Here is a 16,925-nt window from a genome sequence, read left to right as displayed (position 1 = left end):
AGAGTAGGTTTTAAATAGAAAGAGAATGAAATCAGCTATTAAGACGCATTAATCGGTGTCTTGCTCGCAGTGCCTACTGACATTTCTCCCATAGGTTCTATAACTTGGATGTAATATAACGGTAAGTGGTTATTATAACAATAAGGGAGGGTTGCTTAATGGATGCAGCTTCAGCTTTGCAAGGTGAAAAAATTCTAGAGATCTGGTACCTAACGATGTAAAATAGTCTAACACTTCTGAAATGTACACTTAAAAATGGTTAAGACGGTAAATTTTATGAGTATTCTTTTCACTACAATCCAAGAATAAGAAAATATGAGGAGGAGGCGCAGCCCTAGGGTGCCCTGTTGTCCGGATCCTTTGGCTAAAATTGAGTGTTGGCAGCTCTTCCACCCAGCCGCCGAGCCTCAGAAACTCCGCCATTCATTTTCCCCCAGGGCCCAGGGTGGGGTGGCCTCGGAGATTCGCCAGGTGTCGCTGTGGCCGCGGCCGCCCCCGCCCCGCCCTGGCCCCGCCCCCCACGGCCCTGGCCCCGCCCCCCCCCGCCGCGTCTCGCCCACTCGCGGCCCCGGCCCCGCCCCCGCCCGCCCTCCTTCCGGCATCCGGGCCTGGCGGGGCGGGCTCGCAAGGCCGAGCGAGCGGAATGGAGGTCCGCGGCGAGCCCCAGGCCGGCGCCAGCTGCTCGTCGTCCCCGCGGGGACGCTCGGCGGGCCCGGTGTCCAAGGAGCTGCTGACGGCCGGGAGCGGCGGCCGCAGAGGTGACGGCGGGGGCGGGGCGGGGCGGCGTGGGTGCGCACGTGCGGCCGGGGGGCGTGTGCCGGGCCGCGGGGGGCCGCCGGGGAGGGGGGGCGCGGGGCCCGCGATGCCGGTTCGGTTCCGCGTGGCGGCGGGCGCCCACTCAGCGGGGCGGCGGCGCGGGTCCAGGCGACTGTTGGGGGTGGACCCCGCGCCGGCACCCGCCGTGCCCACGCCAGCGGCCCCAGGGCCTCGTCTCGCTAGTAGAGGGACGCTTGGCTCTAGGAAGTCACCTAGGACTTCAGCCACGTAGTGGAGAGTGCAGAAGCGTGGATTCGAATCCCAGCTCCGTGATTGATGGCTGTGGAACCACAGAGAGCTGTTTGCATTCTCGATGCTCCACTCTCCACATTTGGAAAATAGAGGTAGCTCTACCTGTTGAACGGGTGTTTCGCTTTGTTCGTTTGTTTTGGTGGAGAAGGGGAAGGGGCCTAAGGTCTTGGGCATACCCTCCGTGAATATTAGCTTGAAGAAGACCCAGAGCATCCCGAATGCCAAAGCTTGTGTAGAGCTTGCTGTGACCCAGGATTTAATGAACTCATTTCATCCTCACAAAAAACCCCGTGCAGAAGGTTCCGTTATCTCTGTTTTATAGATGAGGAAACTGAGTCACAGTGCATCATACAGATGAATAACTTGCTGGAGATCATGTGGCTGAAAAGTGACAAAATTGGGATTCGGATCCAGTCAGTCTGATTGGATTCTTTGGGCTCATCCATTTGCTAGACCTAAAGTGGTGGTCAAAGAATATTTGTTAAGCTCTGCTTTGGGGTGAACAGGGCTTTTGTACTTGAGTGAAAAGTTTTTCCAGGTGTTGGAAACAGGGGGATCAAGGCCTAGAGTTTTGGGGCACCTGGGTGGTTCAGTGGTTGGTTGAGTGTCTGCCTTTGGCTCTGGTCGTGCTCCCCGGGTACTGGGCTTCCCGCATGGAGCCTGCTTCTCCCCCTGCCAGTGTCTCTTCCTTTCTCTTTGTATGTGTCATGAATAAATAAATAAAATATTAAAAACAAACAAACAAACCTTGAGTTTTGAAAGACAGATCCTGTCCTCTGAGCTCTGATGGACTGAAGAGTTTGTTAATTTGAGGAGTAGTGAGTGATGCGCCTGAATAGGTGCACAGGGGTCAGGGGTGGGGGATACGGTCAGAAGTTCTCCCAAGGGCTCATTTGTCCGGGTTGGACATCTTTAATGAAGGTCCACTAGCAAGACAGGTGTGCTTTATAAATGAACGAATGCTCCGAGAGGTTAATTTGTCCGGTATAACACAGCCAGTAACCATTTCTGGTTTCACTTAACCATTGTACTCTGTACTGCTTCCTCTGCCCCTTTGTTGAAGAAACTCATTGGTCACTGATGGATTTCTGACCCACAGAGGTGCAGGTTAGTTTGCACATATTCCCCAGCATCGGTGTCACATACAGATGTATGAGCCAGGCCTAAGAAAGAGGAGGGGTGGGGGCAGCCCTAGAGACCCAGGGTCGAGTCCTGCATCGGGCTCCCTGCTTGGAGAGCCTCTTTTTCTAAAAATATGTTGGGGAATGTGGAATGTTCAAGACTTGAGAGCAGTTGTGGCAAGTTTGCGGAAGGGCCCCCATTTCTTGATGCTGCAGTCAATTAATTGTGTGTGTGCTTTCAGGTATATGGGACAGGTTACTTATCCAACCCAAGCCTAACTGCAGAAAAAATGCCACTCTTCAAACAGTTCGGGTAGAGAGGAGTCCCTGTAAGTATATTTTCCTTGCTTTCTTTCTCTTCTCCCCTTCTTTCTCAGGAACCCTCTCTGATGTTAAATTTTGCCCAGTTGAGCAGTAGAGCTCCACAGTGAACCCCAGTCTCGCCAGAGCTGTTCATTGTCCCCCCATGACTGCTCAGGGTCTCAGGAGCTCTGACAGTGTTTTCCATCTGTGGAGTTCCATTTGAGTCTTTTTTTATCTTTTATTTCTTTCCTCGTTGTGATGGCAGTTGTGTGGGGCTTTGTATTACATGACCTTATGTCATTCTCCCAGCAGCCCTCTTTTACAATGAAAGGCCATTTCTTGACCTTCACTACCTTTTTCTTTTCTTCTTCTGTACTCTGGATAGTTCAGTTCTGTATTATGTAGCTGTGTCAGTGGCTTAACAAGTTTTGAGAATTCCTTGTGTGCATAGTTATGTGCTGAGCCTCTTGAGAGCTACAGAAACTAGACATACCTTGTTCATTGATTCCCTGTACTTAGCATAGTATGGTTATCACCCCTGTTTTAACAGATGAGTAAATTGATGTTTTGAATGGTTAGATGAAATTTGCTATTTAGGACACCTGTGGTTGCAAATGACTAAACTCCAGCTCCAAACCTGATACATCTAACTATTAAGCCATACTTTCTCCTTATTCAGTTACTATTGGTCAAAGTGCCAGCCGTCTAGGAATGTACAGTTCTGAGGATATATGAAAGCACAAATAAGCATTAAGAAATATTCACTACCTTGTGTAGTCCTGCTTTAAGGATTCAGAAGAGGATGGAGGTTTTTAAAATGGAAGAAATGTGAAAGATTTTTTTTATTATAACTATTGTTACTATTGAATTTGGGAGTGTTTTACAGTAAATCCTGGATTTTAGAAATTGGAGGGGCACCTGGGTGGCTCAGTGGTTGAGCATCTGCCTTCGGCTCAGGACGTGATCCCGGGGTCCTGGATCAAGTCCCACATCAGGTTCCCTGCATGGAGCCTGCTTCTCCCTCTGCCTGTGTCTCTGCCTCTCTCTCTGTGTCTCTCATGAATAAATAAATAAATAAAATCTTTAAAAATAATTGGATGTTTGGCCAAAGACTGACATAAATATTGATAAAGTATATTTTCTTTCCTTAGTGTTGGACCAAGTGCAGACCTTTCTCCCACAGATAGCTCAGGCAAATGAAAAGCTGAGAAAAGAAATGGCAGCTGCATCACCTGGTCGTTTCAATATTGAGGATATTGATGGGGCTCTTGGAAAAGTTATACAAATGGTAATGATGCTTTGTTTTCATTTCATAGGGTAAAATTACCAGTATGCCTCATCATCTTTAAGAGAGAGGACTTTTCCAGTATAATTCCAAGCGTTATTTTTTCCTTCTTGCAGAGTCCGCTCATATTTCCAGTACTGCATGGGGATCTGATCATTTTATGATCAGGGATCTTACAGATCAGTAAGCTTCCCTGAGTGGAGTTTAGGAGTGTAGCAATAGAGAATAGGAGGGCTTTTTCAAGTCAAATAGTACATTTGTTATCTTGAAGCATTAATTTACTAAGTGTTCCAAGTGGGTTGTTTTTTCCTAAAAGAAGTAATCATAACCTGATTCATGGAAAGTATAAAAATAAATGATGCACTTAACAGACTGATTACCTGAGCCACATGCAAAGTCTTCTTCATGTAGCCTCATTTCCTTTTCTACACCAGAGTTCCCTGTATAACACTTGCGTCTGGACAGAGCTGACAGCATGCTTGATAGTAACATCTCATTCATCAGCAGCTCTGGCCTACTCTACCTCCAGAATTTATCCAGATCCAGCTACTCTGTACCGTGTCCCCTGCTGCCACCCTTGGTCCATGTCATCATGGTCTCCTCTGGACTGCTGCAGTGATTTCTCAACAGGTTCCCCTGCTTCGGCCTTTTCTTTCCTATGATCTGTTCTTCACACTATGTGTGGCCTACCCTTCCCATCACACTCCTCATGAGTTCAGAGTCCCTCAAGGGCCCATGGGATCCTGCCTCTAGCTCCATCTGATTTACCTCCCACCTCTTTCCTGTACTCCCGTTCAGTCTCCTTGCTCCAGGTCTTGTCCGTCTTTGTACAAGTCTCTTCCCAGATTTCTGCATCTTCACTCCCTCCCTCTCTTACTAGTGGTCACCCCAGTGGCCCTATTAGAAGCTTATCCTATCGTGCTTTACTTTTCTTCATTTTAACTTGTCCTACACTATACTTTATATGTAGTTTTTCATTATCTTTTTTTCCTGACTAGAACAGAGGTCAGCAAGTATTTTGTATCTGAGGCCAGCTAGTACATACTTTAGGCTTGTCGGCCATACTGTCTCTGTTGTGACTGCTCATTTCTGCCATGTTAGCATGAAAGCAGCTGTAGACGATATGTTTGAATAGGCAGGTTTTATTGACTTACCATATCATTTTCATGGTTCACGAAATATTATCCCTTTGATTTTTTTTTTTCCTGCCACTTAAAAATTTTAAAAAACACTCTTAGGGCACCTGGTTTGCTCAGTGGTTGAGCGTCTGCCTTTGGCTCAGGGCGTGTTCCTGGGGTCCCAGGATTGAGTCCCACACCAGGCTCCCCGCAGAGAGCCTGCCTCTCCCTCTGCCTGTGCCTCTGCCTCTCTTTCTGTGTTTCTCATGAATAAATAAATACAATCTTTTAAAAAATAAAATAAATAAATAAACAAACAAACAAACATTCTTAGGTCACAAGCTAAACAAAAACAGATACTGGGCTGGGTTTGGCCTGCAAGCTGTAATTTGCCAATCCGTCTCAAAAATATCAGTGCCACAAAGGCAGGGATTTTGTTGCTGTTCTGGTGGAGTCTCTAAAACCTAGTGTGGTGCCTGGCTCATGTTAGTATTTGTTAATATTTGTTGGATGCATATTGTTGAATGTGTTCAGGTTGTATAGAATTGGGTTGTGGGGGACTTTTTAGACTTGTAGTACCTGTAAACCATCATGGTGGGGGGTGGCAACTGAAAGAAAAAAAAAGGCCATATTGTATTAAAAACATTTCTTGCCCTTTGTGCTTTGATATTTGTCCTTAATGTTGTGGGTTCTTCCCAAGGTGGTTTTTGCAACTTTCTAGGGGACTACCATGAAATGAATTTCTCACGTGGTGCTTTTGGCAGGATGTGGCCTTGTTTGAGATGAATCAATCCAATTCCAAAGAAGAGGACAGTTCAGAAGAGAGTTTACAAGACAGCTCGGAGGACAGCTCAGAATCTGAGGAGGAAGATGATAGCACCGCTTCTGAAGTCACCATAGATAACATTAAGCTTCCTCATTCAGAAGATGGAAAAGGCAAGATTGAGGTTTTGGACAGCCCATCCAGTAAAAAAATAGAAATAGTAAAATAAATGGTCTCAGAAACAGGTGATGTATGCCTGCTTGTTCTGCAGAAAAAGAATAATGGCTTGCTGGTTGTTTTGCATTTCAGATATCTGTGGTGCTTTTATGTATCATTAGATGTATTTTGTTTCTCAGAGAAACAAAAGCTACCTTTTAAAGAGCTGGAATAGGTAGCATTTGAGGATTTTCTATGAGCAGACTGTCTTTGATCTTACACTAAAGAGATTTCATTTAGAAAGCTTAACTGTATGTGTGGTGATGAGTGAATTTGTTTAGCATCTTCGTTCTTTGGCATAGACTTCAGAAATCACAAATTCATTTTTTTTTCACAAATTCATTTTAAAGTAAAAATACAAATCATTTGTTTTTTTAAATTGTCTTGAATAAAACAATCTGGGTTATTTCTTTAGGTCATTATAAAGTCAAATTTATCAATCATCACTGTGGGTTCAATGGGGAAGAAATTTTTAAGAGAAAGAAATTTTTTACAGAGAAAAGAATTACTTATATTCAGCTGCCATCAGGTGTATCTACTTTCATTAAAAAACAGAAACGTCCTTGCCAGGTTGAGCCGGAAATTTGGCGCTCTGTGGCTCTGTTGGTGACTCTGCAGCCACTCAGTGTATAGAGAATTTACTGGTTAGAAAAATTCATGCTTTCTTTGTTTTTCCTTCTTTTTCATAAGGCAGATTTTTTGTTTCAGCTATTTAAAACTCTTCTAGATGGTTGCCCACAGTTTAAAACCTCTCAAATATAGAAAATAAGAGACATCATGGAAACAACAGGGTGTGGTACAAAAAAAAATGTAACAGTTGTTTTTTCCCTTTCAAAGGTCAAAATTATCCTGTGCTGCAGGTGCCTTTTTGCCTCATTCTTGACCTTATTAAATTTGTTTCAGATCTCATCTGCCAAGGATTGGCTTTGCTCAGGATATAGGCCTGAGAATTTAAAGGACCATCTCTAAGTAGGTTGAGCTGATGAAATTTGTCCCCTAATGTATTAGGGCTCTCTTTTAACTTTTTTCCTACTCCTCACATTAGCTCGAGACATCTTGTTAGTACTCTGAAATGAACAGATCTGGAAATGAGACTCTTCAGCTGGAAACATTATTGTGCTCTATTTAGTAGCACCAAACATGACTGTGATGTGTTATTGGTGTAAATAGTTAAAGATCAGCTCCTACCAGCTAATATCTTATGCTACGTGCGGGAAGAGTTAGTTGCATTTGTTTGGTTTACTACTTAGCGTGGTGGATAGTACCAACTAGGCTCTGGATAATGTTGTTAAGTGACTTAATGGGTATATGAGGGTATATAGGGAACTTTAAGCCATGGTAGGCTGCTCCAAGCAGTAGGGATATGAAGGTGTAACTTCACAGGAAATACATATCCAAGTGGAAATATGCTGAGTGATTGGTGAGAGACCAGTCATTCTAGAAATATGTACTAGTGTATAGAATTTTAATAGTTCCCTCCTGCCATGGCTGTCTTGTGTACCACATCAAGCCTGTCTGTACTGTAAAGGAAGTCAACTAAATTCAAGTCCATTTGTGTTACCACCACTCAGTCATATATAAAAATGTGTTGAGTCACAAATTTCACATTCGCTCCTGCACTTTGCTGTGTACATGTTACACCTTAATTAAAAAGCTGTTTTATTTGTCAACAGTTTGCCCTTCAGTGTATTGGGAAGTAAATCACTGTTGTGCTTTGGTTAGTCTGACCTGTGCTTTTTCTGCCCGGTGCTTGGGTATGAGACATGGCAGCCGTTTGGACAGGCAGTTCTGTTCCTGCCAAGGTTGAGGAGGGGTACCATCCTTCTGTGGGTCTGTGACAGTTATAAATCAGAAAATCAGGTGCAATGGTCTTTGAGGCAAAAATTTCATTCTGAGTGAATCTCCTGTCCATTCCCACAATATTTTAATTGTGCATTAAATATGGTACTTATAAAAAAAAAAGCCTGCCTTACAAAGTAGCTTGTACCTGTATCCACTACTCTGGAAAGATGGGGGGGGGAGGGTTGCTGAATCTTATTTTCACTTGTATTTCCCTCAGCCTAGGATGGGGCCTTTCACTTGATTGAAATGTACAATAAATGTTCACTAAACTACTCTTTCTCTCTTTATGTCAGTAAAGTCATTCATCTTAAACGTCAGTGGTTCTCGATCCTACAGAAACAGACAGGGTAATAATGATCGGTAGACTTTTCCAGAAAGTTTAATGCTGGAATCTTTGTAGTCAACTCCCCATAACCCGGTCATGGGAAAACCCTGCCAGTGGTTGGATTGGGATTGAGCACGTGACACACACTCTCCTAGTGAGGCATAGTAAGCAAAGTCTTGTTATTGTACTTTTGTAAAGGAAAGTATTTTTCATTCCGAAAGAGAGGCCAATGAAGAGGTGGCTCCTTTCTTTAGAGGAAAGGATTGCATATTTTGCCTGGATAGGATTCCTGGGAGTCCTGTCTAGTGGCCGTGACACTGCATTTGTCTTGGACCTGCATGTCCAAGATAGCAAGGTGGAACAAGGGGGCATCATGAAGTCACTGCATAAATAACTCTGCAGATGGAACTGTCACTAGATTTGTGTTGTGACACAGTGAATCTCCTAATTGTTTAAAAAAAAAAAAAAAAACACCTTAGGAGATAATTCTGCTTATATTCACTTGGCAGATGAGAAAAGTGGCCTGGAGCTGCTACATTTCCTGACGTCTCACAATAGGTGAGTGGTGAAGCCAGGTTTCTGTGAGCCAGTCACACTGTGGGCCACCAGTTGCTCTGTCACAAGCACAGACCCCAAAGCTTTGGCCTAGCCTCTTCTCTCAGTTTCCCCACATGCAAAATGGGTCATAACCTCTGTCATGGGGTTTTGGTAAGAAATGAATGAGCTGCAACACAGCATGTTGTTTAGATGGAGTTCAGTAAATGTGAGGGATTCCCATGCTGTGGGAATAATGCACAATGGTGGCAAGAATTTGGGGGGAACTTAGTAAGATTATTGATTCTCAGAATTTATCCTGGTTAACAGCATTGTTCACAAATTTCTGCATAAGGTTTATCGCAAAGTTAAAATAGCAAAGACCAACTATGTCCAACATATGTCTGAACGTACACCAATAGAGAACAAGTTGAATTAAAGCCACCAAACATAAGAAGAAGTATGTTTATTGACACAGAAAGATGCCTGCATATTGTTCATTGCAAAAAGCAGGTCAAAGTTATGTACAGTATTTTGCTAATTCTGTAAAAATATATGTTCATAGAAAAATCTGGAACAATCACGGTTCTTTCTGTGTGGAGAGTTGATGGTTGAAACTTACCTTTCTATTTTATGTATTTTTACATAATTAGGTATTATTTAATCATTTTTAAAATCCCCTTGGGTATTAGTTGTGTAATCGTGATGATAATCGCCCCACCACGTCTCATGTCTGAGAATCTCCTTTAGAACAGGTTCCCCTCTACAGCTTTTACGATCCTAGGGGGCAGGTGTGGGGGAACCAGTTTGGCTTCTCACCTTGTCTCTAGGCACTTCCACAGTTGTTGCGGACAATGACAGAAGTTCAATGTGTGCTGCTTTCCACTACTCGGGCCCTGATTAAAGCATTGGCCACAAAAGCCGTCCAGCTTGGTTAAGACCCCCTAATCTGCTTAGAATGCCTGTCCTGCCACTTCATAGCTGTCTGATTTGGGTGGGTTACTTAACGCCTTTCATTTGAAATCAAATATTTATTGAAATTTTTCTACATATTAGGCATTGCAGATGCAGCAAAGCACCTGTTCATGGAGTTTACATTCTGTTGGGGAGAGACTGACGATAAGTAAATCTGCCAGGTTGAGATAAGTGCTATGAAAATAATGCAAGTTAAGAAGAATAAATAGTGACAAGGCAGATGAGGTATGAATGTGGGGACATAGATGCTAGAAAATCTGTCTCTACTGAGATGAGATTGGAGGTGAGATGTGAAGGAAGTGAGGCTGCCTAGTCAGGAAGTCATATGTAGGGAAAGAATTGCGAGGAGAGATAATGGTGTGCCGGCACTGACTGGTACTTGTGCTGAATGTGCGCATCCCTACAGTTTGCAATCAGCCTTAATGAGAGCATTTATACACAGAAGTTAGCAATTGCTCTAAGAACTGCCCCCCTCCCCAGAACTATTTGGTAAATAGTTATCAGCACACCACTGAGAAGAAGAACAGTAAGTGCAAAGGCCCTGAGGTAAGAGTTTGCTTGGCCTGAGGAACATCAAGGCAGCCAGGGTGGCTACGCAGAACAAGAGGGAAATTCATAGGAGAGGAAGTCAGAGGCAGCCAGGGGCAAGATCAATAGGACTTCCTAAACCCCAGGAAGTACACTAGATTTTATTCTAACCAAATTGGGGGCCATTGGAAGGTTTGAATAGAGGTGTGACAGTGTCTGACTTAAATTTTGAACAGATCTACACAGGGAGAAATCAGGAAGATAGGCTAGGAGACCCGGGCGCTAGCTGGGACTGCGATGGGGCTGGCTCAGTCATGGTGGGGCCAGTAAGAAGAGCCCCTCAACTTAGGTCATTTTTCTCAGATGTTATTAAATAAGGTAGCATTTACCAAGTGTGGTATAGTGTCCAGTACACGAGAGGTCCTCAATACATGAGAGCTGTGGTTACAATGCACCAGAAAAAGTCCAAACCTGGGGGGTGGACAAGGGGCGGTTAGGAAGGCAGATAATTTCAGTACCAGGTGGTAAGTACTATGCTCCCGACAAGTGAGAGCACAGAGGAGAGGCCCTGAAACCGAGCTGCGGATGGGAAGCCACAAAGGGTGTGGGACCAAAAGGTGACTGCTTTAGCAAAGGCAAGTGGAAGAGGATTACAAAGGTCATAGAACCACTTTGAGTGTCCACACCTCCCAGTGCAGGTGACATCAGATCACAGCTTTATTCTTTAGCAAAATAATCTGTGATCTGAAAGAATAGTGATAATCTTTAAAGGAAAATGTTTTTTTCTTAAGCAATCTCTATGCCCAACAGGGGGCTTGAACTCATGACCCCAACATCAAGAGTTGCATGCTCCACCATCTGAGCCAGCCAGGCACCCAGAAGACTGACATTCTAATTATTCCCTGTGTTAATTAAATCACCTGGTGGGCTGTGGCTCATCATGTTCCAATTCAAATTCACTGGCAATTTTTGTGAATTCCACAGAGCCTTGGAGTCTAAGCAGCAGTCAGATATAAAGACTCAAGTCAGTAGGAACTTTAGAACTTGCTATGGAAGAAGGAGTTGCTAATCTCCAAGCATGGGCTTTAGGAGATCTGCAAGTCTTTGTAGAATTAGGCATGTTTGTGGGAATTTGGGTGGTAGGAATAACACAGAGGGATTCCACAGCTTGTATCTGATTCTCAAAGAGCTGTGTGGCTCAAAGATTAAAAACACTGCTACTGAGATATATAGTAGGGGCAAAAATGAGTCCAGAAGAAATGGATGTAGTTTTGTTTGCCATTTTATCAATCATTAAAATATTGGAGGGGCGCCTGGGGGGCTAAGTTGGTGAAGCGTCTGCCTTTGGCTCAGGTCATGATCCCAGGGTCCTGGGATAGAGCTCTCCTGCTCATGGGGAGCCTGCTTCTCCCTCTCCTTCTGCCTCTCCCCCTGGCTTGTCCGCTGTCTCTCTGTCAAATAAATAAAATGTTTTTTAAAAATTTGGTAAAGTGATATTTTAGTTCACAGAAAATCAGAACACTGCATTTAAAAGTAGTTCCTATGTAATTTAATTCAAATATGAACCATCAGTTTGGACTCAGAGAATATTCATTCCAATTTAGAATGTCAGCTGCACCCAGATCTGATGGTAAATGAACTATTGTAAAATTTAAAAAAGTGCTTAGAGGCAAAATATGCTCTATTGATCATGCCGGGATCACACCTGGTATTCTTCACTTTCGATGTTTTCTGCCTCTGATTTGGTTGTTTGTTCATTGGTTTCCCACATTCCCTTTATGAGAAGCTGCTGAGTCTCCAAAGTACCAAGGGTTCCCTAAGGGCTCCTTCAAAGTCAGAGATAGGAGTGTTTACTGAAATTTTACTTTAAAAAGAGGAGCAGTAGAAGTCCATTGCTCTGTCTTCCAATGACACTGAGTTTCAGCAGCTCACCTTCTAGTCACATGTGGATGGTGATAATTTACTCACCTGTTTTTGTCTGACAATGATTTTGTGAGTCATGCATGGATTGAACTAATTCCCATTTCTTGGGCACAGACTATGATCCAGACACTTGTGAGGTGTGTTAGCATATCATCCCACTGAATCTTTCCAACATCTAATGAGAGAAGGACTTTATCCTCATTTTATAGATACCAAGGCTCTGAGATAGTAGGTAACTAAGGTGCCTAAGATCACCCAGTAGGTAGAAAAGTGGAAAACAAGATGGTCAACGAAGAACAAATGAGCTGCAGAAAGAAAAGCAATCCTTTTCCTTGTACCATTGCCATTTTTCATTATATATGGCATTTTCCAGAGCTGCTGCATCAGGCCCCATGTCAGAACAATGGAGTATAGGAATCAGTGAGTCCTGAAAAGGACTGTAGGGAAATTCATTCATCTAGTTAGATTATCTCGATGTATTTTTAAAACAGTGATGGGGGAAACAAAGTTAACTTTTCTTGAGTACCCTGAACAAAGCATAATGCAAGGTACTTATATTATTGCACTGACTCCTCAAAATAAGGCTCCTGAGGAAGGCATTTGACAGATAAGGAAACAGGCTGGGAGAAGTTGAGTAGATTTCCCCAAGTCACATGGCAAGATGGCAAGATATGAACCAAGCTCACCCTCCAAAGGCTATTTACATTCTATATCATATTGTAAAATTCACTTTTTAAAAGCTCTTTATTAGAATGTAAGCTATTTGAGTCCAGAGACAATGTCACTATGTCCTGGCTACTCCTCAGAACACTACCTAGTACCTCACACCTAGCAAGTACTCGAGCACTGTTTTGGGTTACTCATTCTCAGTGGGCTGAAAAATAGAACATCAAAAGGCACAAAGATGTATCTTATTTCCAAATATGAAAAAAAAAAGGAATTTACTTCACATTCCTTATAGGATATACGTTCCTTGAGAGCAAAATTATAGAAAACCTTTTTAATAGCCCCATAGGTATAGTTCAGAGGTTACAACCTACACATAGTATGCAAAGTATCCCCCAAACCCACCTTGTGTATTATAACCACCTGATCCTGACATTTTTCAAGATGAACAACAATGGCTAGATTAGTCTTAGGAGAAAAAGCAACTTGGCAGTTTAGAAATATGCGGGGTATACAACACAGTCAAAACCCAACCACTTCAAATAGTTTTAAGGTAGAAAAGGTGCATCAGAATACACAGGCACAGGTGAAAATGCTTGATGTGGCCTGACCCCCTTTAGGGTCCACGTGTGCAGCATCGGCTCGTGGTAGATCCACCTTCCCTCCGCACACCCAGGCTTCCTACGTGTGTGGAGGGATCGGGAGTGGTGCTGTCGGCCGAGGATTTCTCAGGGATGGCACAGCTCTAGTATTCCAATGTCACCGTCTTGGTTTTGAGGTATTCGTTTAGAGCTTCCTCACCTGAGGAAACAGAAAAGTGGTTCATGGACAAGTGGATGCGATGTCACCAGACTTTGGATACAGATATCGGGTTATAGGTCTCAAACTAAAGTTCATGCGTGCCACCTGCAGACCTTGTGAAACTGCATGTTCTGATTAAATCCAGCTCAGGCCCTGGGATTATGGGTTTGTAACCATCAAGCGATGAGGACAGGTGCTCGTGGTCCACGGACCCCACTTGGAGGAGGAAGAGCTTAGACCACCTAACAGGTCTTCTGAGGAATGTGCTGACTTGCTCGGTCTGCACCAGAAAACTTTCTCCCTTATTTCCCTGCCTGATGACTCTTCATCTCTATCCTTTGCCCATTTAGGCTGAACAAAGTGACCAAGATACTGTCCTTTGCATTATATTAAATAAAGCAAAACTGAGCAGAAGAAAGTTGGAGACTCTTTGATGTAATCTTATTTTAAGGATAAGGATCACACAGTATCTGATTTAGATAGAATAGAGTATATCCAGGCTGAAAAGTAAGTAGGTTTGCCTTTCTGTTTCCATTCTATCTTGAGCTCATGCAAATCATTGATTTCTATGTCAGTGAATAATACTGGTGCAACTAATGAATACGTGATCCTGAAAGTCGAGCTAAAACATAGGTTCTTGGGGCGCCTGGGTGGCCCAGTGGTTTAGCGCCTGCCTTCGGCCCAGGGCATCATCCGGGAGACCGGGGATTGAATCCCACATCAGACTCCCTGCATGGAGCCTGCTTCTCCCTCTGCCTGTGTCTTCTCCCTCTCTCGCTCTGTGTATCTTATGAATAAATAAATAAAATCTAAAAAACAAAACAAAACAAAACAAAACCACTCCTGATCCCAGGTCACACCCCAAACCAATTAGCATCTTTGTATTTCTTAAAACTCCCAAGGGACTCTAATCCAATGTACAGCTAAGGCTGGGAACCCCCTGGGTTTAGGGAGTTTAAAATTGGGAGAAAAAGAAACTATTTAGGCAAATTTTATTGTTCTATAATAAACACTATTTACCTTCAATTCAATGGAATTTAAAATGAGAACTCCTTTTATAGCTGCAAATATATTATTACCAAAAGTCACTGGGAAAGAGAAAATGTAGAAATACCCCCATGTTAACCAAATTTATATGAGTGGACTATAATTTCAGTATGCCACGAACATTTCAGTTTTTGAAATGCCATGCTAGACTGGCTGTGGGGAAAAAGAACAGGCTCTGCAGCCAGAATGTCTGGCTTGGGATTCTCTTCTCAAGCAGTGGCTAGCTGTGTAACTTTGGGCAAGTTACCCAACCTCTCTGAGCCCCAACATCCCCATTTATAAAATAAGTATATAAGAGCACTTCCTTCCCAGGGCTATTGTGAGGATTGCTTGTGCTCTTACAGAGCAAGTAGGTAGCCTAAGATCTGCTCTGATACTTAGTGTTCAAGTGATCTGTTACTTGAAATGTGATGGGGTCATTGCCCACAAAGAATTTTCTTTTGGACTTTCTGTGACTCTAAATCTGACTTTCCAGACTACCAGGAAACTCTGCCAGTTGCAGTATTGATTCTGAAAGACTGCCAGGCAGCTCGCAGACAAGATTTATTCTTGGAGCTGCTTGTTGCCTTCTAGTCCCCGACTTCACAACCCCCCCCCCCCGCCCCCCGTTTCCCTTTCTTGGTTCTACTCAGTCCCACGAAAGCTAAACCAAGTGCATGCTGAATGTCGGGTAAAAATACCAAGCCTATTTTAGCTAACAGATATTGCCAAAGTTTCCTTTTCCCTTCAACATTAATCTTATTTTCAAAAACACTTTTGCACACCATGTGGGTACTTTCCTGTCTGTACATTAGCTGAAAATGTTTAATGTTAACACACAACTGGTACCCATAGAAACCCAGATCCACTGGCCGTGCAGGAAACATCGTTGGAAACAAGATACAAGCATTGCTAGGAACATAAAGCGGCTTTCTCGGGAACACAGCAAGCGAAGGGATCGAAGGGATCATGCCCTGGAAAAGCAGAGCATACGTACCTAAGTCTTTTCCGAAGCCCGATTGTTTAACTCCACCGAAAGGGGCTGCCACATCCGTCTTGTTGTACGTGTTAACAAAAACAGTTCCTGCTTCGAGTTTTTCGCTCACATACATGGCTTTATTGATGTCTCTTGTAAAAACCCCTGAGGCCAGACCATACTCTGTATTATTTGCTCGCTGTAACACTCCATCGATGTCCCTAAAAGATATTTTTAGGAAGACAAAACTTCATTGAATGTAAAGCAAGACATTCTGATTTTATGTTCTAATATTTTCCCCCTACATGCTAGGAACAGAAAAATACTACTGCCAACTGGCTTGCATTTTTATAAATGAAATATTCCAAGCTTACACCAAAAGAAACTCCCAGTGAGACATTATAGCTCTGGTATTATACTTTTCATACACATCATGCAACATCTTTTTAAAATCTGATCTGAAGCCATCTTTTTCATTTTTCTTGTTGGTTCTCCTTCCTGACTTCCCACCTCCTTCCCTCTCCCTTGAGTCCCACGTCTAGATATATTTTCAGAGTATTCCCCTTTCTTTCCCTCCCTGTCTCCAGAGTTTGCATACAGTTCAAGGCTCATCCATTTAGTACCTCGCCCTGAAGCCTTCCCAGCTCCCACCAGTGCCCTGGAGGAGGCAGTAGGGTGTAGTGGCTCTGAGAGGGCTCTGCAGCCAGGCTAACTAGGTGACCTTGGGCAAATGACCTCATCTCCACCTGTCTTTGTTTATTGCAAAACATAGCAGTAATAGTGAAAGGACCTTTCCTGTTGTCATGAGGATTAAGTGACCTAATAATGCCTGGAACACAGTAAATGCTCAATAAAAGCCATAATCAGGGAGCACATATTCCTCCAAACTCAGTATTTTGGTTTAACTCTTTGTGTATTTGTGGTTTGCCTTCCAACTACACTGGAAGCTCCCTGAGGGCAGGGATGACCTCTTATTCTTCTTTATACCATAGTGTTAGATCATCAAATGAGAGTGAATTCAATTAATACAATTCAATAAAAGGAAATAAAAAGTATCCCTTAAATCATGCTTTCCCAGGAGGCCTGGGTGGCTCAGTGGTTGAGCGTCTGCCTTTGGCTCAGGGTGTGATCCTGGGGTCCTGGGATCGAGTCCCCCATAGGGCTCCCTGCAGGGTGCCTGCTTCTCCCTCTACCTGTGTCTCTGCCTCTCTCTGCGTCTCTCATGAATAAATAAACAAAATCTTTTTTTAATTTTTTTTAATTTTTATTTATTTATGACAGTCACACAGAGAGATTGGCAGAGACATAGGCAGAGGGAGAAGCAGGCTCCATGCACCGGGAACCCGACATGGGATTCAATCCCAGGTCTCCAGTATCGTGCCCTGGGCCAAAGGCAGGCGCTAAACCGCCTGCGCCACCCAGGGATCCCTAAATAAACAAAATCTTTAAAAAAGA

At 43.5% G+C, this 16,925-nt stretch overlaps 2 protein-coding genes across 3 annotated transcripts in view; one reads left to right on the top strand and one right to left on the bottom strand.

Moving 5' to 3' along the window:
• Positions 1-600: 600 nt before the first annotated feature.
• On the top strand, positions 601-7,988 carry C10H12orf45 (chromosome 10 C12orf45 homolog). Of its 2 annotated transcripts, none has more exons than XM_038550811.1 (4): positions 601-758; positions 2,432-2,518; positions 3,644-3,780; positions 5,660-7,988. In XM_038550811.1, the coding sequence occupies exons 1-4, from the start codon at positions 644-646 to the stop codon at positions 5,885-5,887; spliced, it is 567 nt and encodes a 188-aa protein (XP_038406739.1). In that variant the 5' UTR covers positions 601-643; the 3' UTR covers positions 5,888-7,988. The 2 variants fall into 2 exon arrangements, with proteins under 2 accessions (XP_038406739.1, XP_038406740.1); XM_038550812.1 differs by lacking the exon at positions 601-758 and adding an exon at positions 922-1,160.
• Positions 7,989-12,726: 4,738 nt separating this feature from the next.
• Positions 12,727-16,925, bottom strand: part of ALDH1L2 (aldehyde dehydrogenase 1 family member L2) — a 55,428-nt gene continuing 51,229 nt past the window's right edge. Inside the window, exons 22-23 of the mRNA XM_038550810.1 lie at positions 15,492-15,691; positions 12,727-13,468 (exon numbers count right to left, since the gene is read on the bottom strand). Coding sequence (XP_038406738.1) covers positions 13,413-13,468; positions 15,492-15,691 — 256 coding nt within the window. The 3' untranslated portion in view covers positions 12,727-13,412. The remainder of the gene's footprint in view (positions 13,469-15,491; positions 15,692-16,925) is intronic.

The sequence above is a fragment of the Canis lupus genome, chromosome 10, assembly GCF_011100685.1.
Source record: "Canis lupus familiaris isolate Mischka breed German Shepherd chromosome 10, alternate assembly UU_Cfam_GSD_1.0, whole genome shotgun sequence".
Classification (NCBI taxonomy): domain Eukaryota; kingdom Metazoa; phylum Chordata; class Mammalia; order Carnivora; family Canidae; genus Canis; species Canis lupus.
The sequence above is the reverse complement of the archived record's forward strand: the minus strand, read 5'-3'. Positions and strand labels throughout refer to the sequence as shown.